The sequence below is a fragment of the Tamandua tetradactyla genome, chromosome 7, assembly GCF_023851605.1.
Source record: "Tamandua tetradactyla isolate mTamTet1 chromosome 7, mTamTet1.pri, whole genome shotgun sequence".
Classification (NCBI taxonomy): Eukaryota; Metazoa; Chordata; class Mammalia; order Pilosa; family Myrmecophagidae; genus Tamandua; species Tamandua tetradactyla.
Genome location: NC_135333.1, coordinates 37,576,018 through 37,602,365, shown reverse-complemented (window position 1 = coordinate 37,602,365; position 26,348 = coordinate 37,576,018). Strand labels below are relative to the sequence as shown.

General features: G+C 38.5%; 1 protein-coding gene across 10 annotated transcripts in view; it reads left to right on the top strand.

Moving 5' to 3' along the window:
* Positions 1-26,348, top strand: part of EFCAB6 (EF-hand calcium binding domain 6) — a 357,426-nt gene that overhangs the window by 28,441 nt on the left and 302,637 nt on the right. For 5 of the 10 annotated variants that reach the window (XM_077169111.1, XM_077169107.1, XM_077169109.1 and 2 more), the window contains one exon: positions 12,319-12,530. The exons of 3 other annotated variants lie outside the window; for them this stretch is intronic. In XM_077169111.1, the coding sequence (XP_077025226.1) occupies positions 12,319-12,530 (212 nt within the window). Of the gene's footprint in view, positions 1-12,318; positions 12,531-22,055; positions 22,152-26,348 lie in introns of those variants that run through there. 2 more of the 10 variants (XM_077169115.1, XM_077169113.1) reach the window with 1 other exon arrangement.

The window sequence follows — 26,348 nt, the reverse complement described above, 5'->3', positions numbered from 1 at the left end:
ATATATCATCCCACTGTCTTCTTGCCTCCATGGTTTCTGCTGAGAAATCTACACATAGTCTTATTGGGTTTCCCTTATATGTGATGGATTGCTTTTCTCTTGCTGCTTTCAAGATCCTCTCTTTCTCTTTGACCTCTGACATTCTGACTAGTAAGTGTCTTGGAGAATGTTTATTTGGATCTATTCTCTTTGGGGTGCGTTGCACTTCTTGGATCTGTAATTTTAGGTCTTTCATAAGAGTTGGGAAATTTTCAGTGATAATTTCTTCCATGAGTTTTTCTCCTCCTTTTCCCTTCTCTTCTCCTTCTGGGGCACCCACAACACGTATATTTGTGTGCTTCATATTATCATTCAATTCCCTGAGCCCCTGCTCATATTTTCCCATTCTTTTCCCTATAGTTTCTGTTTCTTTTTGAATTTCAGATGTTTCATCCTCCAGTTCACTGATTCTAACCTCTGTCTCTTGAAATCTACCATTGTAGGTTTCCATTGTTTTTTTCATCTCTTCTACTGTATCTTTCATTCCCATAAGTTCTGTGATTTGTTTTTTCAGACTTTCCATTTCTTCTTTTTGTTCATTCCTTGCCTTCTTCATGTCCTCCCTCAGTTCACTGATTTGGTTTTTGATGAGGTTTTCCATTTCTGTTCATATATTCAGAATTAGTTGTTTCAGCTCCTGTATCTCATTTGAACTATTGGTTTGTTCCTTTGACTGGGACATACCTTCAATTTTCCTGGTGTGATTTGTTATTTTTTGCTGGCATCTGGACATTTAATTACCTTAATTAGTTTATTCTGGAGATTGCTTTCACTTATCTTACCTAGGGTTTTCTTGCTAGATGAGTTTGATGTCTATCTGTTCTTTGGCCTTCAGTTCAGTTTTTTCTGGGCCTCTAGCTTAAGTTTTGTTTGACAGAGGGTAATTTTTCAGTTCTTGTTTTCTTGTTTCTTGTCCTGCTTGTAAGGTGTCTTTTCCCTCCCCACCCTTAGGAGGGTCTACATAGGTATTACAGACTCCAGCCGGGTTTTCCCAGACTAAACTGGCCTCCTTTGGGGGGGTGGGGGAAGGAGTCACCTGTGTCAGTTTTCCCTGAGGGTGAGACCCAGCAGGTTGAAAGACTTTCCTGTGAAGTCTCTGGGCTCTGTTTTTCTTATCCTGCCCAGTATGTGGCGCTTGTCTGTCTGCTGGTCCCACCAGCAAAAGATGTTGTGGCTCCTTTAACTTTGGAAGGCTCTCCCTGCTGGGGGCGTGGTGGAGACAGAGGAAAGGTTGTAGGCTGGTTTTAATGGCTTCAAATTGCCAAGCCCTGGGGTCTGAATTCCTTGAGAGAGGGATTCCACCTGAGTTGCGTTTCACCCCTCCCCTGGGGAAGGCTCAGGCGGGAGACAGCCCTGAAAGCAGCCTATTTCTGCATATTCCTGGGGCAGTTGCAGCCTGTGTAATCCCGCTGCTGAATCCAGAGGCAGCCAAGCCTCCATAGAAACAGCCACAAAAGCCTCTGTTTCATCCCCTTTCCTCTTTTTCTGTTAGCGCAATAGGCGACCTCCACCTTGACCAGTTTCGCCTGAGCTGGGGGCCTATTTTTAGTAGTCAGAATTTGTTTATTAATGCCACAATTGGTGTTTGTTTGGACTCAGTCCCTGCTACTGTTAGAGTCTCTTTCCTTTCCCTCCGGGAAGCCGCCTGTGGGGGAGGGGCGCTGGGCGCCGGCCACCACGGCTTGGGGAACTCACTGTTCCGGAGACTTGCAGCCGGTCCAGCTGGTCCAGACTGGGGTACGCTGTGTGTCCGGTCACTATTGTGGCTCCGGGAGCTGTTCTGTACTGTTTCTGGTTATTTAGTAGTTGTTCTGGAGGATGAATTAAAATGCGCACATTACTAAGCCATCATCTTGGCCCCTCCTATGAACTCTCTCTTCTTAAGTACTCTGCCTTGTGAATTCTGGCTGCCTTGGCCTCCATGAATTCCAAACTCTGTTTCCTCATCTCAAGGAAATTCCTAACTCTGTTTCTCTTGGGAAAGTCTCTCCAGGCAATACATAGGGTTCATCTTCTTTCTTTTATCTTGGAGATTATTCCCATGATGCCTACTGTCTGATGTTTGAAAACCAATTTTTTCCCTACATTTTTGTCTGGTGTTTTATTTCTTTCAGGCATAAAGACAAATACTATCTCTGTTACTCCACACTGGTTGGACATGGAAATCTTAATATCTTTTAAGTAAATTAAAAAATATGTATGCCTAAAAATAAAGATAATAGAAAAAGCTCTTTCAAAAAGCTCTTTCATATTTATCCACATATTTTCCATATTAGTATTCTTTATTCCTTCCTTTTGATTCTGGCTTCCATTTGACATAATGTCTCTCAGCTTCTTGGATCTTTGGTTGATATCTTTCAACAACATTGTCATTTCATGTCATCATTTTTCTATGTATTCTGCCTCATTCTCTCTCTCCTCTCCTCTGGGATTCCAATTAGAGATGGTCCAATTAGATCATTTGATTTTGTGCCACAGATATTAGATACCCTATTTCCTTTTTAAATGCTTTTCTCTTTGTGTTTCAGGATTAATAATTTGTATTGACCCATCTTCACGTGTATTAGTCTTTCTTCTACCATGAGCAGCCTGTTATTAAGCAAATCAAATGAGTTCTTCACTTCTGATATTGTATTTTTAGCATCTAGCTTTTCATGTGCTTTTAAAAAGGTTCCATTTCACTGCTGAAATTATCCATATGTTAAGCATGTTATTATTCATAGTTTAAATACATAGTCATTTCTGCATCTGCTCCCACTGTGGGTCTTCTTCTGATGACTATTTTTACTCTTGATTACAGGTCACTTTTCTTCTTTATTTATCTTTGCAATTTAAAAAACTTAAATGCCAGACAGTTGTTTAAAAAACAATAGAGAATGAAGCAAATGATATTTACCACCTGAAAAGGAAATGCCCCTTCTTTAAGGCTGTCAATTAGGTGGGTTGACTCAATTTAGTCTGTAAGTTGAGTTGTGTCTTGGCTTTGTTACTTTAGGTTACTTCTTGTTTCAGGTGTTTTCCCTCAACAGGAATTGATTTCTGAGCAGTGATGAGACTCCAGAGTTCTGTTTATGTTTTGTAGCTCAACTGCCAGCTTGGCATACTGTGGGAAATCTCTATTTGATAGACAGCCCACCTGCCATTGGAGCGTTGGTTTTTGGGGCAACTAATTTTCTGCACTTGAGGCGATCTCTCTCTCTATTCTGCTGCCCTGCTTCCAATCTGCAGTGGACAACTGAAGTTTACTAAGTGAAAGCCCGTATGCTGCAGAGGGATCTCTTGACTCTTCTGCCCTGTACCCAATCTTTGGTGAGGAGCTACCTTGCACTTGCATAAGATCCCCAAAGCCTTGGGGCATCTCATGTCACTCTCCTGCCATGCCCCCAGCCTTTGGTGTACTACCTGTGTACACTTAGTGAAGGCCCAAGAGGATGGGGGAAGATTTGCTTTGTGACTGTAGCTCCTGAGGAGTCTACATGTGGCTACAATTTCAGCTTTCTCCTTAACCCTATCTATAATTCCTTCACCCACCTGCAAGTGATGAAAGGGGTCACAGTCTTCTCTGTCTGAGGAGGGGCTTGTCCTTTCCTACAATTTAAATTATTTGCGTTATCAGTTCTTTGATGAGTTTCAAAAATACTATTTTTTTTTATCTTACTGACTTGTTCTCTTTATTACAGTACGAGTGATAGTCTGTTATGACTCTGTATATCCTAAGTGGATGAAAGAAATTTTGTCAAATTACAGAAAAATTATGTCAGTTTTTACTCCCACAAACACATCATGCAAATCTAGTTACTGATTTCACTTTAAATTTCATGGGTTGTATTAGATCTGTGAAATAAAGTTTTCCTTCAAGTAATTTCAAACAGTTTCAAATCAATATTTTCTGATACTTTTAAATTAGAATTATTGATTGCAAAGATGGGGCTTCCTGGAAGACAGCTAAAAATAGCCATGAAAAGTCTGAAAAAAATCTTTCAAGATGTAGACATAAATTAACAAGAACCATGGCATTGGGAGCTGGAGGATGCTTTAGGCAGAGGGGAGATAGCGTTCACTAGGTGATGTTGAATCATGTAGCATCCCTGGGTGAATCAGCTGCTTCTGAGAATCTAAGTGACAGTGAGAGATGGAGAGGAATGTATGGAATGACTCCTGCGTTTTTTGTTTTTTTACATTTTTCATTGTAGAATATAAGCAAAGCAAAGAAAGAATCAAGCAATAATTTTCAAAGCACACTTCAACAAGTAGTTATGGAAAAGATCCCAAATTTTGTCATGGGTTACCATTCCATCATCTCAGATTTTTTCCTTCTAGCTACTCCTAAACATTGAAGGCTAGATGAAATATTGATAGATTGATTCAGCAGTCGTACTTGTTTGTTAAATCCTATTCTCTTTGTTATACCTCCTCCTTATCCCCTGATGCCTCTCTCAATCTATAAGGATCCTTGGACAACATCTATTCTGACTTTCATATTGAGAAGTGGTGACGACACTAAAGGATAGGTGGATGTAATTAATTGATGATCTTGAAGAGGCTGGTCCTTCTGGGTTTCAGGATTTATCTGGCCTAGGAACCCTCTGGGAATTATAGGTGCCAGAAAAGCAAATTTAGTGCATGAAACCTGAGTCGCAGTTCAATCCATAGGTGTTCTCAGGAGTCAACAGGAGTGATGCTGCTTGGGGGTTAGCAAACCATGATCTAATTGAAGCTTGCATAAGAGTTGCCTCCAGAGTAGCCTCTTGACTCTACTTGATCTCTCTTGGCCACTGATGCCTTATTTTATTGGGCATCTTTCCATGCCCGTTTTCCTCCCCTTGGTCCGGAAGGCATTGTTGATCCTATGGTGCCATGAGCAGGCTCATCCCTGGAAACCATACCCCACCCCGCCTGGGAGACCTTCCTCCCTGAATGTCATGTCTCATTCAGGAGAGGAGGGCAGTGACTCTCCTTGCAGAGTTGGGCCTAGAGAGAGAGATACCACATCTGGGCAATAAAAAAGCTACCTGAAAAGAACTCCCAGGCCTTGCCATCTGCAGTTTTAGCTTCTACTCCATAGAAACAAGTTTCATAAAGGCAAGCCTCAAAATCAAGGGGCTGGCCAATTTTCCAAAAGTCCCCTAAAGTTGAGAGGGTACCTGGGGCTTCCCAGATGGAAAAGTTCAATACTTCATATATGTTTTTTTCCTTTGGGCCCTCAAGGGACTCCAACAACACCTCCCAATTATCAGCCCACCACAGTCTGAGATGTGTCCTGGCATTATGCCAAGCTATACAAAACTACAAGGTTTTTTTCCCACTCTTGACCCCAGGAGTCTGGGTTATTCAAATGAGCTATACAGACAAGTTCATTTAGATTATTTTTTACAGAAAATTTAGATTCTAAACATAATAAACCTTTCTGCTTTTGGGCCCATACACTAGGTGAAAGTCTAGAGTACATATACTATCATCTTTTAACCTATATTCTGATTTACATTAGTCTCAGCCAGATTGACTTGGTTTTTTACTCTAATTGAAGTCTGATGTCCCCTTTGGTTGTTTTAACTGTTACTATATATATAGCTATGCTAACCTTCGGGGCTGCAGCACTCCATCTCTGGGTCACAGTGTCACAGAGTTACTCAAAGTTCTAGGGAAATTGCCAGCTGATACACATATAGCTGAGTATCTCAGTATCCAGAAATACATTGACAACTTCAGACTAAGTGTAGCTGCAATAAAGACTTACAATTTAGCCTCCAGTCTTCTTATATTTTCTGAAAGAGACATTAGCATATTTGCTTTTTTGTTTCTGGGTTATTTTGCACAACACATTGTCCCCAAGGGTTATTCAGTTTATTGCTTGTCTCTTGACATCCTTCCTTTTTGTAGCCACACCATATTACATGATATAAATGTATCACAGTTCGCCATTCTGCTTCTCCATCATTATATACTCCAGCTACCTCCACCTATTTATTGGGCATTATGCATACTATCCAAGATAAACAAACCATGTCTTACTGTATCTTCACTTGGTTGTACATTCAGCAGCACTCTGAATTTCAGACAATTTTCGTTGGTCTTTACCAGAGTCATAATAGCAGAATCATGTAGTGTCTATCCTTTTGTATCTGACTTATTTCACCCAGCATTATGTCCTCAAGTTTCATCATATTGTCATATGCTTTGGGACATCATTTTGTCTTACTGCTGCATAATATTCCATCATATGTATATACCACATTTTGTTTATCCACTTTTCTGTTGATGGGCATTTGGATTTTTTCCATATTTTGGAAATTGTGAATAGTGCTGCTAAAAATATTGATGTGCAAATGTCTGTTCGTGTCACTGTTTTTGGCTTTTGTGGGTCTGTACCAAGTATTGGTATTGTTGGGTCATAGGGCAGCTCAATATTTAGTTTTCTGAGGAATGGCCAAACTGTCTTCCACAGCAGCTGCACCATTTTACATTCTCACCAGCAGTGCATAAGTGTTCTAATTTCTCCACATTCACTCCAACATTTGTAGTTTTCTGTTTGTTTAGTAGCAGCCATTCTTATAGGTATGAGGTAATATCTCATTGTCATCTTGATTTGCATTTCCCTCATGGCTAATGAAAATGAGCATGTCTTCTTGTGCTTTTTAGCCATCTGTATTTGCTCTTCTGAAAAAGAAGAAGGCTTGATTCCTGACCCATGCAACCCCCCAAATTTTTAAAATAGAAAATAATAATAAGATAAAAATATGAAAAAAAATACCAATAACAACGAAAGACACCTCATCAGTAGTAGGCCCCAAAGTCAGAAGGAGATGGTCCAAGATCTATTGAGGATGAACTCAGAATGGTGCCCATAGAAGGGGGAAAAAATAAAAATTACAGGAAAAGTAAATAAATACAATAAATAGAATAATAAAAATAAAGATCAATTAAAATGTAAATGTATAAATTAAAAATAACAATAATACCACTAATGGAGAATATATATAGAATAGATATATTGAGGAAAAAAGGGGAGAAAGAAAAAGAAAAACCGAGGAGTTTAGGGAGTCTGCCCACCTGCATTTACAATGTTCCTCCAGCAGAAGACACCACCGAAGCACCTCCTCCCCTCAGGCCTGTTCCTGCACGGACCAGCTGGAGTGATGGCAGCTCAGCAGGGTGGCTGCTCCATCTGTGGCGTGCGGACAGGGGAGCCAATCAGCCCCAGGAGTGGGGTTTAGCAGCCAAGCCTCAGCACTGCACCTGATGGAATTGCTATTAGTGGTGCCCAGCTGGGCTACTACTTCCAGCACCCGGGGGCACGGCTCTTCATGGCAGGCAGGCAGCCTGCCTCTGGGGTCCCTGTGGGTATTGTGAGTTGTGGATCTGCTCAGGAAGGTTTCCTCAGTCAACAGCTGGGACAGGCTAGAGTGGAGGGTGGTCAGCTCCCTCGAATTCCCACTTCCCCGTGCACCACCGCCCACCCCAGGTGGGGGTTCCTGCCAATGTGCCCTACACTGCTCTCCCCGTCATGACACCCCCATCCCCAAAATATCCTGAAGACCCTCCTCAATCACTTGCCCCCCACCCCCGGACAGTAGTCCGAGTTATTCTCTCCCTATCCCCTATATTGTCCAAGGGAGCGAGGGTGACTCACTCGCCGGCTCTACCATCTTCCCAACTCCTGTGGTTTTGAGCATCCTTGGAAGCCTTGGGAAGGCTTAAGCCTCTTTTTCCTTCCTTAAGATTCTGTACCCAATCCTCTTCTTCCTCTTTTGCCCTCTCCTTAGGTGAGTCATCTCAAAATATCATCTATATACCAAAACTATATCTCTATTCTGACTCCTCCACTAATCTCCAAAGCATGTATACAATTGCCTCCTTGACTGTGTGACTTGATGTCATCTAATGGGCATCCCAATTATTAACTGACCAGTCAGATCTCTTGACTCTTCAGTGTTCTCCATCTCAGTGAATAAACCATCATTTATCTAGTTCCTCAAGCTCAAAACCTGAGAATTATCCTTGGTTTCTTGTTTTCTTCACCCTCCACAGCCAATCCACCAATAAGAGCTTGTTGGCTCTCTTTCCATGTTATATTTCTAATTCATCTCCTTCTTTTCCATATCCAGGTCTTGTTGCCTGGTTCAAGTTACAATTACCTCTTCTTGGACTCTTAGAATAGCCTCCTCTCTGGCCTTTTTTCCTCATTTCTTGCCTGTCTATAATTCATTCTGCAGGCATTAACCAAAATGAATAATAATTTAAAAAAAAAAAAACATATAAGACAATGTCACTTCTCTGTTTAAAGTCTCCTGAGTCTTCCCATTGTACTTGGAAGAAGATCCTGGTCCTTTATGCCTATGTAAGTTGCACTCATCTACCCTGATCTCAGTTCACACTGCTTTCCATCTTACTCTATAGTACTATACTGGGTCCACACTAGCCTTTTCTCTTTCCTGGACATATCAAGCTTGTTATGTGCTTAGGGGCATTTTAACTGTTGCTATTTTCCCTGTGTAGGACATTCTGACTTCAACTTCTTGAATGACTGGCTCCTGTTTATCATTAGGTTTCAGCCCATGTAACTACTCAGAGAGGAATTCCTTCCCCACCCCATCTAAAATGGCTTCCCCAACCACTCTCCATCACATTTTTCTGTCTTATTGTTTTCACAGCACTAGCCAGTATCTTTCATGACTTTATAAATTAACTTATTCATTTCCTGTCTATCGTCTCACATCCATATTATAAGCTTTCCAAGAGCAGGGACTTTAGCTGCCTTATTTACCAATACCCTAATACCTAGAACAATGGTTGAAATATCATAGGTGCTCAGAAAATAATTTTTAAGTGCATGAATAAATTCTGCTTCCTTAAAGGTCACTGTTGTACAGAGCTCCCTTCTTCTCTTTCCACTTGGCATGCATTACCCAAGAACCAGCTCACTGTTGGTTCCCACCCTCACATCTCCATCCCACCTTTCATCTGATCTCCAGATTTATGTATTAAACTTTTCAATGAATATTCCCCACTTAGGGATCCCCAGTGGAACTCTTTGGATTTTCCACAACCTTTTTGTCTTCTGTTCCAGGGATGTATTTCTGTGTTCCAACTACCCCAAACACAGTAGCTTGAAATAGAAACTATCATATATTTTACTTGCAAATATGCAATTTGGGTAGGTTTCGGGGACAGACTGTGTCTGCTCCATGCAGTTCAGCTGGGGAGGTGCAAAGCCTGGCTAGTGACTTGACTTCTGAAGGCTAGGATCAACCAAAGGCTTACTGACTCAAATGGCCCACTCGTATGGCCGCAGTTGATGCTGGTTGTTGGCTTGAACCTCCATTGGGGCTCTTGGCCAAACACCTGCATATGACCGCTCTGTGGGGCTTCTTGGCTTCCTCATAGCCTGGTGACTGGGTTCCAAGAGTGAGCAGCGTCAGAGGAGCAGGCAGGAGCTGTACTGCCTTTTATGACGTAGACTTGGAAATCACATACTATCCATTCTCCCATAGTCAGGTCTCACTCAGGTTCAAGAGCAAGGAACAGAGACCCCACTTTTTGATGGGAGGGGTGTTAACAGAACATTGTAAGTAAAGCACAAAGAATGGGAGATATTGCTGTAGCCACCATGGAAAATACAGTCTGTCACATTTTTCTTTGTTAACCTTCTCAATGAAGGGTGTTACCATCTGCCCAAATGAAAGCATTATCCTCTTCCCTCTATGTCACCCAGCACATCAAATCATAAAATTCTGTAGATTCTACCTTCTTAACATCTCTTTTATTCACCCCAGGTTTTCACTCCATGACCATCTCATTAATACAGATCTCTGTTAACACTTGCCTAAGCATGCTGTACTTATCCACTTGTCTCCACACCATCAACCTCCTCCCCTTTCTGTTCACTCTTGTGCTGGTTTGAAAGGATGTATGTACCCTAGAAAAGTCATGTTTTAATCCTAATCCCATTTTGTTTCTTCTAATCCCTATTCAGTACTGTGTGTTTGAAACTTTAATTAGATCATCTTCCTGGAGATGTGAATCAAGAGTTGTTGTTAAGCTGGATTAGGTGGAGACATATCTCTGCCTGTTCTAGGTGGGTCTTGATTACTTTACTGGAATTCAAAAAGGAGAGATTCAGAAAGAGCAGAGAATGCCACAGAACCACAATGCAGAGTGTCCACCAGCCAGTGAATTTTGGAGATGAAGAGGGAAAACGCCTCCCTGGGAGCTGGAGAGGGAGCTAGCAGTTGACGCTGTGTTCGCCATGGGCCCTTCCAGCTGAGAGAGAGAAACCCTGATCATGTGTGCCATGTGCCTTCTCACTTGAGAGAGAAACCCTGAAATTCATCAGCCTTCTTGAATCAAGGTATCTTTCTCTGGATGCCTTAGATTGAACATTTCTATAGACTCGCTTTAATTGGGATATTTTGGTGGCCTAAAAACTGTTGATTTGCAACTTATTAAATTCCCCTTTTTAAACGCTGTTGTTTCTGACAGCTAACAAACTAGGAGAACTCTCCACATGATATCACAGTGAAGTTTAAGAATGGAAATTGGGTTATGTCATTCTCATGATTAAAATCCCACTGGGGTGTTGCATAACTGTAGCACAAAGCCCAATGACAGGACCGTCCATGATTTGGCCCTGTGGACCTTTCCAGGCTCATCTCTTGGCTGATACCTTCTTTGTTGTCCCCTCCTCCCTCCCTCTTCCCTAGATGCATGAAGCAGGAAAGGGCAGAGGAAACAGCCTATGTGAAAGCTTGAAGACCTGAGCTGGTGGGACATGTCAATTCATGTCCTCCACAACACCCCCAACTTCCAGTTCTTCTCCTGGCTCTCAGAAACACCAAGCTGCAGTTGTAGTGTTACCTGTTACTTCTGTGAAGCCTTTCCTAATATCTTGTCACCCTAATTCAAGCATCCTCTTTTCTGGGTCTCCAGTGTTCTCTGTAGAGAAGTTTCCAGTACCATATCACTGTATCCCAGTGATGTAATCACCTCCCCAGCAGGATATGGGCATCATGAGCGAGAGGCAGCCTCAGCACCCAGCCAAGACTCTGTGATTTCAGGGGAAGAAAGAATCAGTGGTTGCATTACAGCCTCTTGGAGGGTTAGTCTCGAGGTCAGGGCATGGGTCAGAGTCCACAGCACTATAACTGTGGGCCCCTCAATTCTGTCTTACCACCTGCAACAGAAGATGACTCACAGCATCCTACAGCTGTGAGGAAATCCCTGATGGCCTCTGGTTGGTTCAAGTTTGCACACTGGGATTCTGTCCTCTGGCCCATGTCACCCCACGATTAAAGCCATCACTATCCTCATATAGAAGAGTTCATTAGCTCAATGAGAAAGTCCCATTTGCAGGAAAATGACTAGGGTCATCCTCCCCTGACCACTGCTTGTGAATATGACAAATGAGCCCTTTTTATCTTACATCCATCTAGAGTTTACAAGATAGACCTACTGAATAAGTTATGGTTGCCAAACTTTCATAATCTCAAAAATAAGTATTAAGGATTTACCAAACTATAATTATTCTTAGCCTTCGCTTTCCCCAGTAGGTTGTAAAATATTAAATTGAATAATCATGTCCTTACAATTTTGCCACTGATTTGTACCACAAGTTGCTTTGTAGTTATTGCATTTACCTACAGAAGTTCCTACCTTGTTTAATCAAAGGTTTGATTAAACCTTGTTTGCATCTTAGAGGGAGGCCAGGAGTGAGTCTTCTCTCTTGGCGGGTTTGGGAGCCTAAAATATTACAACCAGGAAGTGCAAGCCTTCAGAGGAATTCTTTAAAGCACTCTGAGCATTCTTGTATTACCTTTTAGTGTCTAGGTTATTCTCATCTCTTCCTTGTCTTTGGAAGGAAAGTAATATGGCTTTAAGAATTGCATGTTTTTTTCCCTCAAAGATTTGTTTAATATGACATTAATTCTTAGTTAAATTTTCTTCCAGTGTCCATTTATATCCATATAAATCCATATAAAATGGATATCCATTTTTACATCCATATAAAAATTCAATATTTTTATCAGCTGTGGTGATGACAAACGTATGCCTATCTTTTTCCTACTAATGTTATTACTGTTATTCTATATTGACTAAATTCCAGAAGGTGAAAAATGACCGTAGGCTTTCCATTTCAATTCCTCTAATGCTTAGCCATGGAAACTATGATATAGTAGAGGAAATAATTGTTTTAGAAGTTTATTTGATTCTATTAAACAGTGGAACAGTTTTTAGTATCTTAGCTTTAAAGACATTTAATAAATAGCTGTATCTCTTTTATAGCCACAGCTGTTGCAAATCCAATACTGTCCTTCTTAGATGTTAAAAGGATTTTATTTCAAAAAATTACTGATAAAGGGGATGAGTTGAAAAAAGCCTTTCAGCTGCTCGATATGGGTCAGAACCAGACGGTGTCAAAAAGTGAACTGAGAAGAGCTATCAGCACCTTCCTTCTGCCTCTGACAAGAGAACAGTTTCAAGATATATTGGCTCAGGTACAGTATGTTATAACTGCTTAGAATAATTCACTTAGGTAAAAAATGGAGTAGATTATAGGAGCATATAAACTGTTTAGACTTTTATCCCACTATCACAAATTAGCAGCCAAAGTTTAGATTAAGTTTCACAGTTCTCTAAATTAAATTCTAGCAGATTTGTGGTGATCATGATCAATATTTACTGGGGTTGTATTTCATATGGACATTTTCTTTTACTTTATTTTTATTTTAAAGGCTTCTATATAAAAATACATGGGTGATTTACATTTTGGGACCTAGAATTCTGTTCTTACATCCATTAGTTCTTATGTATCCATGTGTTAGATCTAAGGCTGGGCCCTGCCCTTGAGGGCTCACCATTCAGTGAGAGATTTGTGAAGTGATCTGTGCTAGAGCTAGAGGAAGGACTAGTAATGAGTTGTGGTAGTCTGGAAGGCTTTTTGGAGGAGGAATAATGAAACTTATTTTTGGCTGAGGAGCAGGTGTTAGCTAGATGCATGAAGCAGGGAAGGGCAGAGGGAACAGCCTATGTGAAAGCTTGGAGGCCTGAGTTGGTGAGACATGTCTATTCAGGAAACTGAGCAGTCATTTATATCTGAAGTGAGGAGACATGTGTCAGGTTTTGGCTGAGGAAGAGTTAGGGGCTGGCCCTGAATGGTACTGAGTGTAAGAGTTTGACCTTTATCCTGAAAGTAGCCAGGAGCCATGAAGGGGTTAATCCAGTCAATTAAGGAGGGATGCATGGATGAGCCTTTGAACTGCTGGGTGGTGTAACAGGGGATGGAAAAAAGTAAAAATTTGGTGGGGTCCATGCCTTCAGGGCCCTTAAAAAAGGGTAAGGAAAAGAGCAGGAATTAAATGCGCAAAATGAATCTCTAGGGATCAATATAGTGATTACAAGAGTGGAAAAGCTGAGCTGAAATATCAGTAGTGTTTCTTCCAACCCAGTAACCCAGTGACTGAGGTTGTACACATTTCTTTTTTAAAAAAAAATAATAGACTATTTTTAGAGCAGTTTAAGTTTAAAGAAAAATTGAGCAGAAAGTAGAGTTCCTCTGTATCCCCTTCCACCCTTCCCCCACCCCCACTCCCTCCCCTCTCCCAATTTCCTATATTATTAACATCTTATATTACTGTGGTACATTTATTACAACTGATGAACCAGTATTGATCATTATTATTACTTATAAAGTCCATAAGTTACATTAGGGTTCCCTCTCTGTGTTGTAGAGTTCTATGGGTTTTGACAAATATGCGTAATATCATGTATTTACCATTACAGTGTCATAAAGAAGCATGTGACTGCCGTAAAAATGCCCCACGCCCCACCTCGTCATTCCTTCCAGCCTTGTCCCTGGCAAACACTGATATTTTTTCTGTTTTGACTTTTCCATAGTTGGAATGATGCTTTAGGTAGTCTTTTCAGATTGGCTTCTTTCACTTAACATTATGCATTTAAGAGTCTTTCATGTCTTTTTGTGGCTTGATAGTTCATTTTTTGTTACTGAATAATTTTCCATTGTATGAATGGATCACAGTTTGCTCATCACCTCATCGATTGAAGGATATCTGAGTCCCTTCCAGTTTTGGGGCAATTATGAACAAAGTTGCTGCAAACTTTTGTGTGCAGGTTTTGTGTGGACATGGTTTTCAACTCATTTGGATAATACCTGGGAGTGTGTGATTGTGGGACTGTATGGTAGGTAAGTCTATGTTAAGCTTTGTAAGAAACTGCCAGTTGTCTTCCACGGTGGCAGTACCATTTTGCATTCCCACCAGCAATGAATGAGAGTTACTCTGATTCCATATCCAGCATTTGCTTCGTCAGTGTTGTGGATTTTAGCTATTCTTAATAGGTGTGTAGTGATGTCTCACTGTTGTTTTAATTTGCAATTTACTAATGGCAAATGACATGGCATGTCTTTTCATATGTTCATTTGCCATCTGTATGTTTTCTTTAGTGAGGTATATTCAGGTCTTTGACCCATTTTTAATATGGATCATTAGTTTATTTATTGTTGAGTTCCAGAGTTCTTGGGTATTAGATACAAGTCCTTTATGAGATGGGTATTTTGCAAATATTTTCTCATTCAGTGGCTTGTCTTCATTCTTCTAACAGGTCTTTCATAGAGCAGAAGTTTTAAATATTAATGAAGTCCAATTTTTTATTTTATGGATCATTCTTTTGTTTTTTTTTTCTTGAAGAGTTGACCCCTTTAGCGTATGTAATGCCTCTCTTTATTCTTATAATTTTCCTTGTTCTGAAGTCTACTTTTTCTGAAATTAATATAGTTACTCCAGCTTTATTTGATTTGTGCTAGCATGGTATATCTTTCTCCATTCATTTACTTTTTTTTTCCTTTTTTAAAATAGAGAAGTTGAAAAATCATACATAAAATATTGAAGAAAAGTCATACATAAAATACCCCTATTTGTTTATTTATTCATTTAGGTATTTACTCTTTCTTCATTTTTATTGAGAAAAATAACATATATACAAAAAAGCAATAAAATTCAAAGCACACCACAACAATTACTTATAGGACAGATTCTAAAGCCTGGTAGGGGGTACAGTTCCACTGTTGTTTTTTTTATGTTTATTTTTTGCAGTTCCACTATTCTAGGTTTTTCCTTCTAGCTGCTCCAAGACTAGAGACTAAAAGAAATATCAGTATAATGATTCAGCAATCATATTCATTTGTTAAGTCCTATCTTCTCTGTAATAAGACCCTTTTCTCATTTGATCTTTCTCCCAATCTTTAGGGGTATTTGCACTATGCCCATTCTAACTTTTTCGTGTTGGAAAGGGTTGTTCTTAATACGGGATAGGGGATGAACTAGTTGATGTTCTGGAGAGGCTGGCTCCTCTGGGTTTCAGGACTTATGTGGCCAAAGGTACCCTTCTGGAGCTTGTAGGTTTCTGGAAAGTAATCATAGTGCATAGAACCTTTGTAATATATCAGATAAAGCCCTAGGTATTCTTTAGGGTTGGCAGGAATGGTTTTGCTTGGGGTTTGGTAAACCATGATAAATATTAATATCTAGCTGAAGCTTACATAACAGTAGCCTCCAGAGTAGCCTCTCAACTCTATTTAAACTCTCTCAGCCACTGATATCTAATTTGTTACACTTCTTTTGCGCCTTTTGGTCAGGAAGACTGTGTTGATTCCATGGTGCCAGGGCCAGGCTTATCCCTGTGAGTCATATCCCACATTTCCAGGGAGACTTACACCTCTGGATGTCATGCCCTACATAGAGGAAAGGATAATGATTTTACTTACAGAGTAGAGAGAGAGAGAGGGCACATCTGAGCAACAAAAGAGGTCCTCTGGAAGCAACTCTTAGGTAGGCTTAGCTTCTCTGCTTAATAAATAAGCTTCACAAGAGCAAGCTTCAAGATCAAGGACTGAAACATTTATATTTTGGGTAACGTATTATCCAATTTAACTTGTAAGGTCAGTTTTCTTGAACACCATAATTACAAGAAATCTTGAATAGGGTATGAGAACTTTTTGGTTTGTACAGGTCAGTGTGATACTCTGATATATCGCAGAATAATTTTGGTAGAGAATAAAAAAGGATTTGCAAAGTCCCCTTGGGGGACCTGGGAGAAAGGAGGAAATATTAAACTTCCCCTTCTGGGGAATTCCTGATATTCTTGCAAGTAGTAGGGACAACCAATTCAATAGCCTGAGCCCTCAATCTTGGGGCTCACCCCTTGAAGCTTATTCCTGCAAAGGAGTGGCCAAGCTTACTGACAATTAGGCCTAAGAATCTTACCCAGAGAGTATCTTGCTACTCATATGTGGCCTCTCTCTGCAAGAACCAACTTTGTAGCTGAACTCACTGCCCTCCCCACTACGTGTGATATAACTTCCAGGAGTGCATATCTTCCTGGCAATGTGGGGCCCAGCTCCCAGGCATGAGCTGGAACCTGTCATCATGGGAACGAGAAAGCCTTCTCGACCAAAAGGGGAAGAGAGAAATGAGACAGTTTCAGTGGCTGAGATTTCAGAGTTATGAGGTTATCCTGAAGGTTATTCTTATGCATTATATAGATATCCCTTTTTAGTTTATGGTATATTGGAGTAGCTACAGGGAAGTACCTGAAACTGTTTAACTGTGTTCAAGTAGCCTTGATTCTTGAGGACTATATAACCATATAGCTTTTTCAGTGTGACTGTGCCATTGTGAAACCCTTGTGTCTGGTGCCCCTTTTTTCCGGGGTGCAGACATTTGATTTTAAAAAAGAGATAAAAAATAAATAACGGGGAGATAAAGAGTAAAAATTGGGTAGATTGAAATACGGTGGGTCAATGAGAGGGAGGGGTAAGGGGTATGGGATGCATGAGTTCTTTGTTTTTCTTTTTGTTTCTTTTTCTGGAGTGATAACAAATTATTCTTATCTCTAATTGAAACCTGATCCCTTTTTCAGTTTCTTTAACAGTTGTTGTATGTGGCAATGCTGACTTTCAGACCTGCAGAACTCCTAATCTGAGTCTTAGGTGACACACAGGTACCCAAAGTTACGGGGACATACTAGGCTATATATATGCACACATATTTATATATAGCACAGCCTCTCAAAATCTAGAAATAACACTTACAGCTCTGGACTAAATATAACTGCTGTAAGAGCTTACAATCTAGGCCCCAATTTTCTTACAAATATTTTCTAAATGAGACCATACAATATCTGCCCTTTTATTTCTTTATATGCTTATTTTGCATCATGCAATATCTGCCCTTTTATTTCTTTATATGCTTATTTTGCATCATATAATGTCCCACAGCTTCATTCACAACATTGCGAACCTCATGACTTTGCTCCTTTCTGTATCAGTACAATATTCAATCGTGTGTATATACCACAGTTTGCCATTCTACTTCTCAGTCAGTGTATCCTTCAGCTACCTTCATCCACTGGGCATCATATATAATGTCCAAAGTCAACAGTCCATGTCTCACATTATCCTCACTTAGTGGTATAATCATCAACACTCTCAATTTTAGACAACTTTCATTGCTCCCTAGAAAAAAATAACCGATAAACACACCCTCACCATATAGAAAATCCAAACCTTCCCTTAACCCTTGTCCTTACCTGCCGCCCCCCTCATTATTTACCCCTGGTATTGCTGTGGTACTGTTAATGTCTTCCTGTTAAACATAGCCTATAGCATGAAATTGTAGTTTTCCTTCCATAGCGTGATATAACTCTTTGTACAAGATTCATACCTTTGAAGTAGTTCATATAAGAACTTATTTATATTTGTAGTGTTAATCGGTGGGATACATGGCACTATATAACTCCTTTCAATCATGTTAGCCTTCTATATGGTAATATTACTTATAGGCCCACTAATGAACTGCCTTCATTTCTATCCATTCCCTTACATTTACATTCAACCTCATTGGCTAGCCGTTAACCTATGTCTAGCTTCCTGTATCCCTAGATCCCCTATATTCTGTATTATAAACCTCTGAGTTTACCAAGGTCATAAAAGTGAAATCATACAGTATCTGTCCTTTTGTGTCTTGCTTGTTTCACTCAGCATTATGTCCTCAAAGTTCATCTAACTTGTCATATGCTTCAGGACGTCATTTTGTCTTACTGCTGCATAATATTCCATCATATGTATATACCACATTTTATTTATCCACTCATCTATTGATGTGCACTTTAATTGTTTCCGTCTTTTGACAATTGTGAATAATACTGCTATGCACATTGTGTGCAAATGTCTGTTTGTGTCACTGCTTTCAGCTCTTCTTGGTTTATACTGAGTATTAGAATTGCTGGGTCATAGGGCAATTCGATGTTTAGTTTTCTAAGGAACCACCAAATTGTCTTCCATACTGGCTGTACCATTATACATTCCTACCAGCAGTGCATAAGTGTCCCAATTTCTCCACATCCTCTCCAACATATCTAATTTCCTGTTTGTTTGATAGCAGCCATTCTTATAGGTGTGAGGTGGTATTTCATTGTATTTTTATCTGCATTTCCCTTATAGCTAATGAAAATGAGTTTGTCTTCATGTACTTTTTAGGCATCTGTATTTGCCCTTCAGAAAAATGTCTATTCATATCTTTAGCCCATTTTATAATTGGGTTCTTTGTTCTTTCATTGTTGAGTTGTTTGTTTTCTTTATGTTTACGGGGTATCAAACCTTTATTCAATGTGTGATTTCCAAATATTTTCTCTCATTGAGTTGGCTGCCTCTTCACCTTTTTGATAAATTCCTTTGAGGCATAAAAGCATTTGGTTTTGAGGAGTTTCAGTTTACCTAATTTTTTCTTTTGTTGCTTGTGCTTTTGGTGTAAAATTTAGGAAGCTATCTCCTATTAGTAGGTCTTGAAGACGTTTTCTTCTAGGAGTTTTATGATACTGGTTCTTATATTTAGGTCTTTGATCCACGTTGAGTTAATTTTTGAATAGGGTATAATTTAAGGGTCCTTTTTCATTCTTTTGGCTATTGATATCCAGTTCTCCCATGCACATTTATGAAAAGGCTATTTTGTCCCAGTTTGGTGGATTCGAGGGTCATATCAAAGATCAGTTGACCATAGATTTGGTAGTCTATCTGCACTCTCAATTTGACTCCATTGGTCAGTATTGCTCTCTTTGTGAGAGTACCATCCAGTTTTGACCACTTTGGCTTTATAATCTTTAAAATCAGGAAATGTTAATCCTTATACTTTTTTCTTCTTTTTCAGAATATCTTTAGCTATTTGAGGTCTCTTTCCCTTCCACATGAATTTGATAACTAGCTTTACCAAGTCTTTAAAGTAGGTTATTGGAATTTTGATTGGTACTGCATTGAATCTGTAGATCAATTTGGGTAGAACTGATGTCTTAACTACATTTAACCTTCCTATCCATGAGCAGAGAATGTCTTTCCATCTATTTAGATCTTTGATTTATTTTAGTAATGCTGTATAGTTTTCTTTGTACTGGTCCTTTACATCTCTAGTTAAGTTTATTCCTAGATACTGGATTCTTTTAGTTACTATTTTGAATGGATTTTTTCCTTAATTGTCTCCTCGCTTATGTCATTGTGTGTACATAGAAACATTTCTGTTTTTGCACATTAAGTTTATATCCCACCAATTTGCTGAATTTGTTTATTAGCTCAAGAAACTTTGTTGTTGATTTCTCAGGATTTTCCAAGTATAGTATCATGTCATCTGCAAATAAGAAAAGTTATACTTCTTCCTATCCAATTTGGATGCCTTTCATTTCTTTTTCCTGCCTGACTGCTCTAACTAGAAAGTCTATTACAAGATTGAATAATAGTGGTGACAGAGGGCATTCTTGACTCATTCCTGATCTTAGGCAGAAGTCTTCCTGTCTCTTGCCATTGAGTACAATACTGGCTATGGATTTTTCATATATGCCCTTTATCATATTGAGGAAGTTACCTTTGATTCCTACTTTTTTGAAGTGTTTTTATCAGAAAAGGATGTTGAATTTTGTTGAATACTTTTCTCAGCCTCAATAGATATGATCATGTGATTGTCGCTTTTGATTTGTTAATGTGTTGTATTACATTGATTGATTTTCTTGTGTTGAACCATCCTTCCATTCCTAGTATTAATCCCACTTGGTTGTGATGGATACTTCTTTTAATATGTCATTGGATTCTATTTGCCAGTATTTATTGAGGATTTTTGTGCCTATGTTCATTAGGGAGATTGGTCTTTAGTTTTCCTTTCTTATAGTGTCTTTACCAGGTTTTGGTATTAGAGTGATGTTAGCTTCACAATGAGTTAGGTAGTGTTCCTTTTTCCTCGATTTTTTAGAAGTGTTTGAGCAGGATTGGTGTTAGTTCTTTTTGGAATGTTTAATAAAATTCCCCTGTGAAGCCATCGGACTCTGGACTTTCCTTTGTAGGAAATTTTTGATGACTGACTGAATTTCTTTACTTGTGATTTGTTTGTTGAGATCTTCTATTTCTTCTCAAGTCAGTGTAGCTTGTTCGTACGTTTCTAGGAATTTGTCCATATCAACTAAGTTGTGTGGTTTTTTGGCATATTGTTGTTCGTATATCCTGTTATGAATTTTTTTTTTTTTTCAGGGTCTCTGGTAAGGACTGCCCCTATCATTTCTGATTTTGTTCATTTGCGTCCTCTCTTTTTCTTTTTCAGCCTCTAGGGGTCCATCAATTTATTGATTGTCTCAAAGAACCAACTTTTGGTTTTTTTTTATTCTTTGTATTCTTCTTTTGTTCTCCAATTCATTTAATTCTGCTTTAGTCTTTGCTATTTCTCTTCTTCTATCTGTTTTGGGGTTAGTTTGCTGTTCTTTATCTAGTTCCTCCAGGTGAGCAGTTAAGTCCCCAATTTTTTTTCATTCTTATTTTTTAATTTAGGCATTTAGGGCAATAAATTTCCCTCTCACTATTGCCTTTGCTGCATTCCATAAGTTCTGATATATTGTATTCTCATTTTCATTCATCTCCAGATAGTTACTGATTCCTAGCAATTTATTTTTTGACCCACTGATTGTTTAAGAGTACATTATTTACTCTCCATATATTTGTGAATGTTTTGGGTTTTTGGTGGCTATTGATTTCCAGCTTCGTTCCATTGTGGTCAGAGAAAGTACTTTGAATAATTTCAGCCTTTTTAAATTTATAAAAACCTGTTTTATGCCCCAGCATATGGTCTATCCTGAAGAATATTCCATGATATTCTAGAAAATTCTCGTTTCTTTGTACCTAAGAGTTCACTTTTTTCCTGTTGCATTTCACTGGAAGTTTTCTCTTTCCTGTCTCATTTTGCTATAAGCTGCAAGGAGAAACCAACCCGCACTTTCTGCATTTAATTTGGAGATCTTTTCTGCTAAACATCCAAGTTCATGGCTTTTAAAATCTGCCTTCCAGCCAAAGCCACTAGTCAGTTTTGCCAGATTATCCACCATTTTAAAATGAGGCTCCCCTTTCTTCCAGTCTGTAATAACATGTGTCTCATTTTTGTCAGAGGCTTATCAGAAATATCTTTTGAATTCACATTTCTACCAACAGACTCTTCAAAGCATTCTAGGCCTTCTGTATCAAGCTTCTCACAAGTCTTCCAAAATCTTCCCTTTATCCATTTAAAAAACCATTCCAACATGTTTGGTATCTGCAAACTGCAGTAGCACCCCACTCCTGGTACCAAGCTGTATTAGCTAGGATTCTCTAGAGAAACAGAATCAGCAGGAAATATCTGTAGATATAAAATTTTTAAAAGTGTCTCACATAACCATGGGAACGTAGAGTCCAAAATCCATAGGGCTGTGAAGCTGACAACTTTGATGAAGGGTCTGGATGCATTCCCCAGGAGAGGCTCATCGGCTGAAGCAGGAAGAGAAACTGTCTTTTCTGAATCCTCCCCAAAAGCCTTCCAGTGATTAGAGTAAATGTCACTCATTGCAGAAAACACTCCCCTTGGCTGACCACAAATGCAATCAGCTGTGACTGCAGCTGACATGATTGTGATTTAATTCCATGAAATATCCTCATAGCAACAGACAGGCCAGCATTTGCCCAACCAGACACATGGGCACCACCACCTGGCCAAGTTGACACATGAACCTGACCATGACAAGCACTAAAGAAGAATTGTATCCTGGTATCTTGGGGTGTAATGACCTATATGTCTGGTAGAACTAAATCATTTATCGAATTAAGTTCTCTGTTTCCTTCTTGATCTTCTGTCTGGCTGTTCTATGTATAGAGGAGAGTGGTATATTGAAGTCTCCCCCTATTCTTATTGAAATGTCTATTGCTCCCTCCTGTTTTTGCCAATGTTTGCCTCATGCATTTGGAGATCCTTAACTGGGGCATACACACTTATGATTGCTATTTCTTCTTGGTGAATTGTTCCTTTTATTAATGTATAAGTCCTTCTTTGTCTCTTATGACCTCCTTACATTTAAAGAATATAATACTAGTATTTTGTCTGCTATTAGTGTACCTACTTCTGCTTTCTTTTGGTTACAGCTTGCATGGAACATCTTTTTCTATCATTTCACTTTCAACCTAATTGTGTCCTTGGGTCTAAGGTGAATCTTTTGTAAACAACATATAGGTAGTTTATATTTGTTGATCTATTGTGCTAATCTGTATCTTTTAATTGGTGAGTTTAGTCCATTAACATTCAAATTTACTACTGAGAAAACAGTCCTTGAATTTACCATTTTATTGTTTAGTTTTTATTTGTCGAATCTATATAGTCTTTTCCCTGCTCTCTCTTTTTATCCTTTAAATTACTGTCACTGGTATTCTTCAATCTGTGCACTCCTCCAGACTTTCCTCTCCTGTCTTTTTTTTTTTTTTCAGTTTGTAGGACTCCCTTTAGTATTTCTTGTAGGGCAGGTCTCTCATTGACTAGTTCTCTTAGTCTTTGCTTTGAATATTTTAATCTTTTGAAGGACAGGTTGACTGGATAAAGAATTCTTCTCATGGTTATGAAATGGATTCTCATTGTGGTTTATGTTTGTATTCCCCTAGTGGCTAATCATGTTGAACATCTTTTCATGTACTTCTTGGGCATTTGTGTATTTTCTTTGGAGAAATATCTGTTCACATCTTTTTCCCATTTTTAAATTGGGTTGTTTGTCTTTATGTGGTTGAATTGTAGTACTTCTTTATATATTCTAGATAGTAAACCTTTATCGGATGTGGTTTCCAAATACTTTCTCCAATTCTGTAGGTTGTCTTTTTACTTTCATGATGAACTCCTGTGATATACAGAAGTTTAAAATTTTCAGGTAGTGCTATTTATCTATTTTTCCTATGTTGCTTGTGCTTTGGGTATAAAGTCTAAGAAAACTTTGCCTAACACAAAGTCTTGAAAGTGCTTCCTTATGATTTCTTCTAGGAAAATTATAGTTTTGGTTCTTAGTTTAGGGCTTTATCCATTTTGAATTAATTTTTGTATATGGTATGAAGTAAAGGTCCACCTTCATTTTTACATATGGATAGCTAATTTTCCTAGCACTATTTGATGACAAGACTGTTCTTTCTCCATTGAGTGGATTTCACACCCTAGTGAAAAATAGATGTGAGATTTTATTTCTAAACTTTCAATTTGATTCCATTGGTTTATGTTTCTCTTTGTGCCAGAACCAAGTTGTTTTTATTACTGTAGCTTTGTAATAAGTTTTAAAATTATGATTTGAGTCCTCCAACTTTATTATTTTTTTCAAGATGGTTTGGATATTCAGGGTCCCTTACCATTCCATATAAACTTGATAATTGGCTTTTCCATTTGTGCCAAATAGGCTGTTGGAATTTACATTGGGATTGCTTTGAATCTATAAATCACTCTGTGTAGGACTGACGTCTTTTCATTCCATGAACAGGTAGCAGCCTTTCTTTATTTAAGTCTTCTTTAATTTCTTGCAGCACTGTTTTCATGTACAAATCCTTTGTGTCCTTGATTTAATTTATTACTAGATATTGATTTTTTTCGTTGCTTTTGCACAAGGAACTTTCTTCTTTGTTTTACCTTCAGATTGTTCATTTCTAGTTTATAGAATAGTGCATACTTGAAGGTTACATGGTCTACAATGATGGCCATATTTTCCTTGGGAGAATAGTTTTATTGGCATATATATTTTAAATATTCAAAAAGACTCAACCTCAAGTAGTAATAAACACAAGCAAAAGTGATTTAACCCTTAAAATAAATATTCAGAAAACCCTCTCTGTACATACAAGTGAAAGAATATGTAACAGTTTCATTCCAAAAAAGAAAAAGAAAAAAAAGGGAATTTGTTCATATAAGCAGGTGAAATTTGCTGTTCCAGCCCAGTGTGTCCCCAGTAAAGAAGTGGGGCACAGACACAACTGACTACTGTGGTTCACTATCTTACAGCGTTTTTGTACTGGGACACTATCATCACCAATTGTATCCTCATTATTATATTTATTAAATTTTTTATTTTTTCTCGTTTCTTTCTCTCTTTTTTTCTTTTACAGCATGCCAAATCCTTTGGCATATGTAATGGCCTTCAACACTCTCTCTTTAAGTTTTTCTTTACCCTAGTATTCCAGAAGTAAAAGGGCATTAAATCTAGTACAAGATGGAGATAACCCTTCTGTGTCTGGGCCATTTTTGGCTATAATCATCTGTTCTAGTTTGCCAAAGCTGCCAGAATGCAACACACCAGAGATGGATTGGCTTTTAATAAAAGGAAATTTAGTTAGTTAAAAACGTATAGTTCTTCAGAAGAAAGGCAGCTAACTTTCATCTGAGGTTCTCTCTTACATGGGAAGGCACAGGGTGCTCTCTGCTGGCCTTCTCTCCAGGCTTCTGGGTTCCAATAATTTTCCCCAGGGTGATTCTTTTCTGCATCTCCAAAGATCTAGGCTGAGCTGCGAGTGCTGAGATGAGGTATGTTGAGCTGCTTGGGCTGTGCTGCATTGAGCTCTCTCTTTTAAGCTTGTCATGAATTAAATTAAGCATCACTCATTGAGGAAGGCACTCCCCTTAGAGACTGCAGATGTAATCAGCCATAGATGAATTTCACAAGCTAATGACTCAAATCCACAGTAGCAGAACTAGGCACCATCACCTAGCCAAGTTGACACCTGAACCTAACTACCACATAATCTTCAACTTCCCTAATTCTCCCACGAGTGCTCTATCTGTGCCTGTTGTAAATTGCAAGAAGAGTCTTTTCTGCTTATCTGTAAATGAATGAACAATTTCCCAGAACTCCCTAATCAGAACAAAGTCTCTGGTATAGCTGCCATCATATTCTGTAGTTTGAATGCCTGAAAATATAAGTTCTGCTTCACTTGTAGATCTTATACTTCACCAATTTGTAGAATTTATTGATTAGCTTTACTGGCTTTGTTGTGGATTTTTCAGGATTTTTTGCATATGGCCTATGTCATCTGTAAATTGGGAAACTTTCACTTTTTACTTTCCAATTTGGATGCATTTTACTTTTTTTTTTTTTTCTTACGTTTTTCCTAGAACTTATGGGACAGTGTTGAAAAAACAGTAGTGCCATATCCTTTATCATATTGAGGAAGTTTCCTTCTTTTCTTGTGTTTTCTATTGTTTTGTTTTTGTTTTTATCAAGAAAAGGTGCTGGATTTTGTCAAATACCTTTTCTGCATCAGTTGAGGTGATTCTATATTATCTTCCTTCTGTTAATGTGATGTGTTACATTAACTGATTATCTTGTGTTTAAACACCCTTGTATAACTGTGATAAACCTCCCTTGATCATGATGTATGATTCTTTTAATATGTTATTAGATTTAGTTTGCTGGTATTTTGTGGAGAATTTTCATATCTATATTCATAAGAGATACTGGTCTGTAATTTTATTTTACTGTGATATCTTTGTCTGGCTTTGGTATTCAGGTGATGTTGGGCTCATGGAATGAATTAGGAATAATCCACTCCTTTTCAATTTTTCTCTTGGAAGAGTTTGAGAAGGATTGCTGTTAATTTTCCTTGGGATGTTTGTTAAAATTCACCAGTGAAGCCATCTATTCCTAGGCTTTTCTTTGTTGGGAAATATTTTATTACTGATTCAATCTCTTTACCAATTATATGTCCATTAAGATCTTCTATTTCTTCATTAGTCAGTGTAGGTAGGTTGAGTTTTTCTAGGAATCTGCCCATTTCATCTAGGCTTTGTAGTTTGGGGACATATATTTTGCCATTGTATCCACTTATAATCCCTGTCAGTTCTGTGGAATCTGTGGAAATGTTACCCATTTCATTTCTGAATTTAATTATTTGTGTGCTTTTATTTTCTTGGTCAGTTTAGCTAAAGATTTGTTGATTTTATTGATCTTTTCAA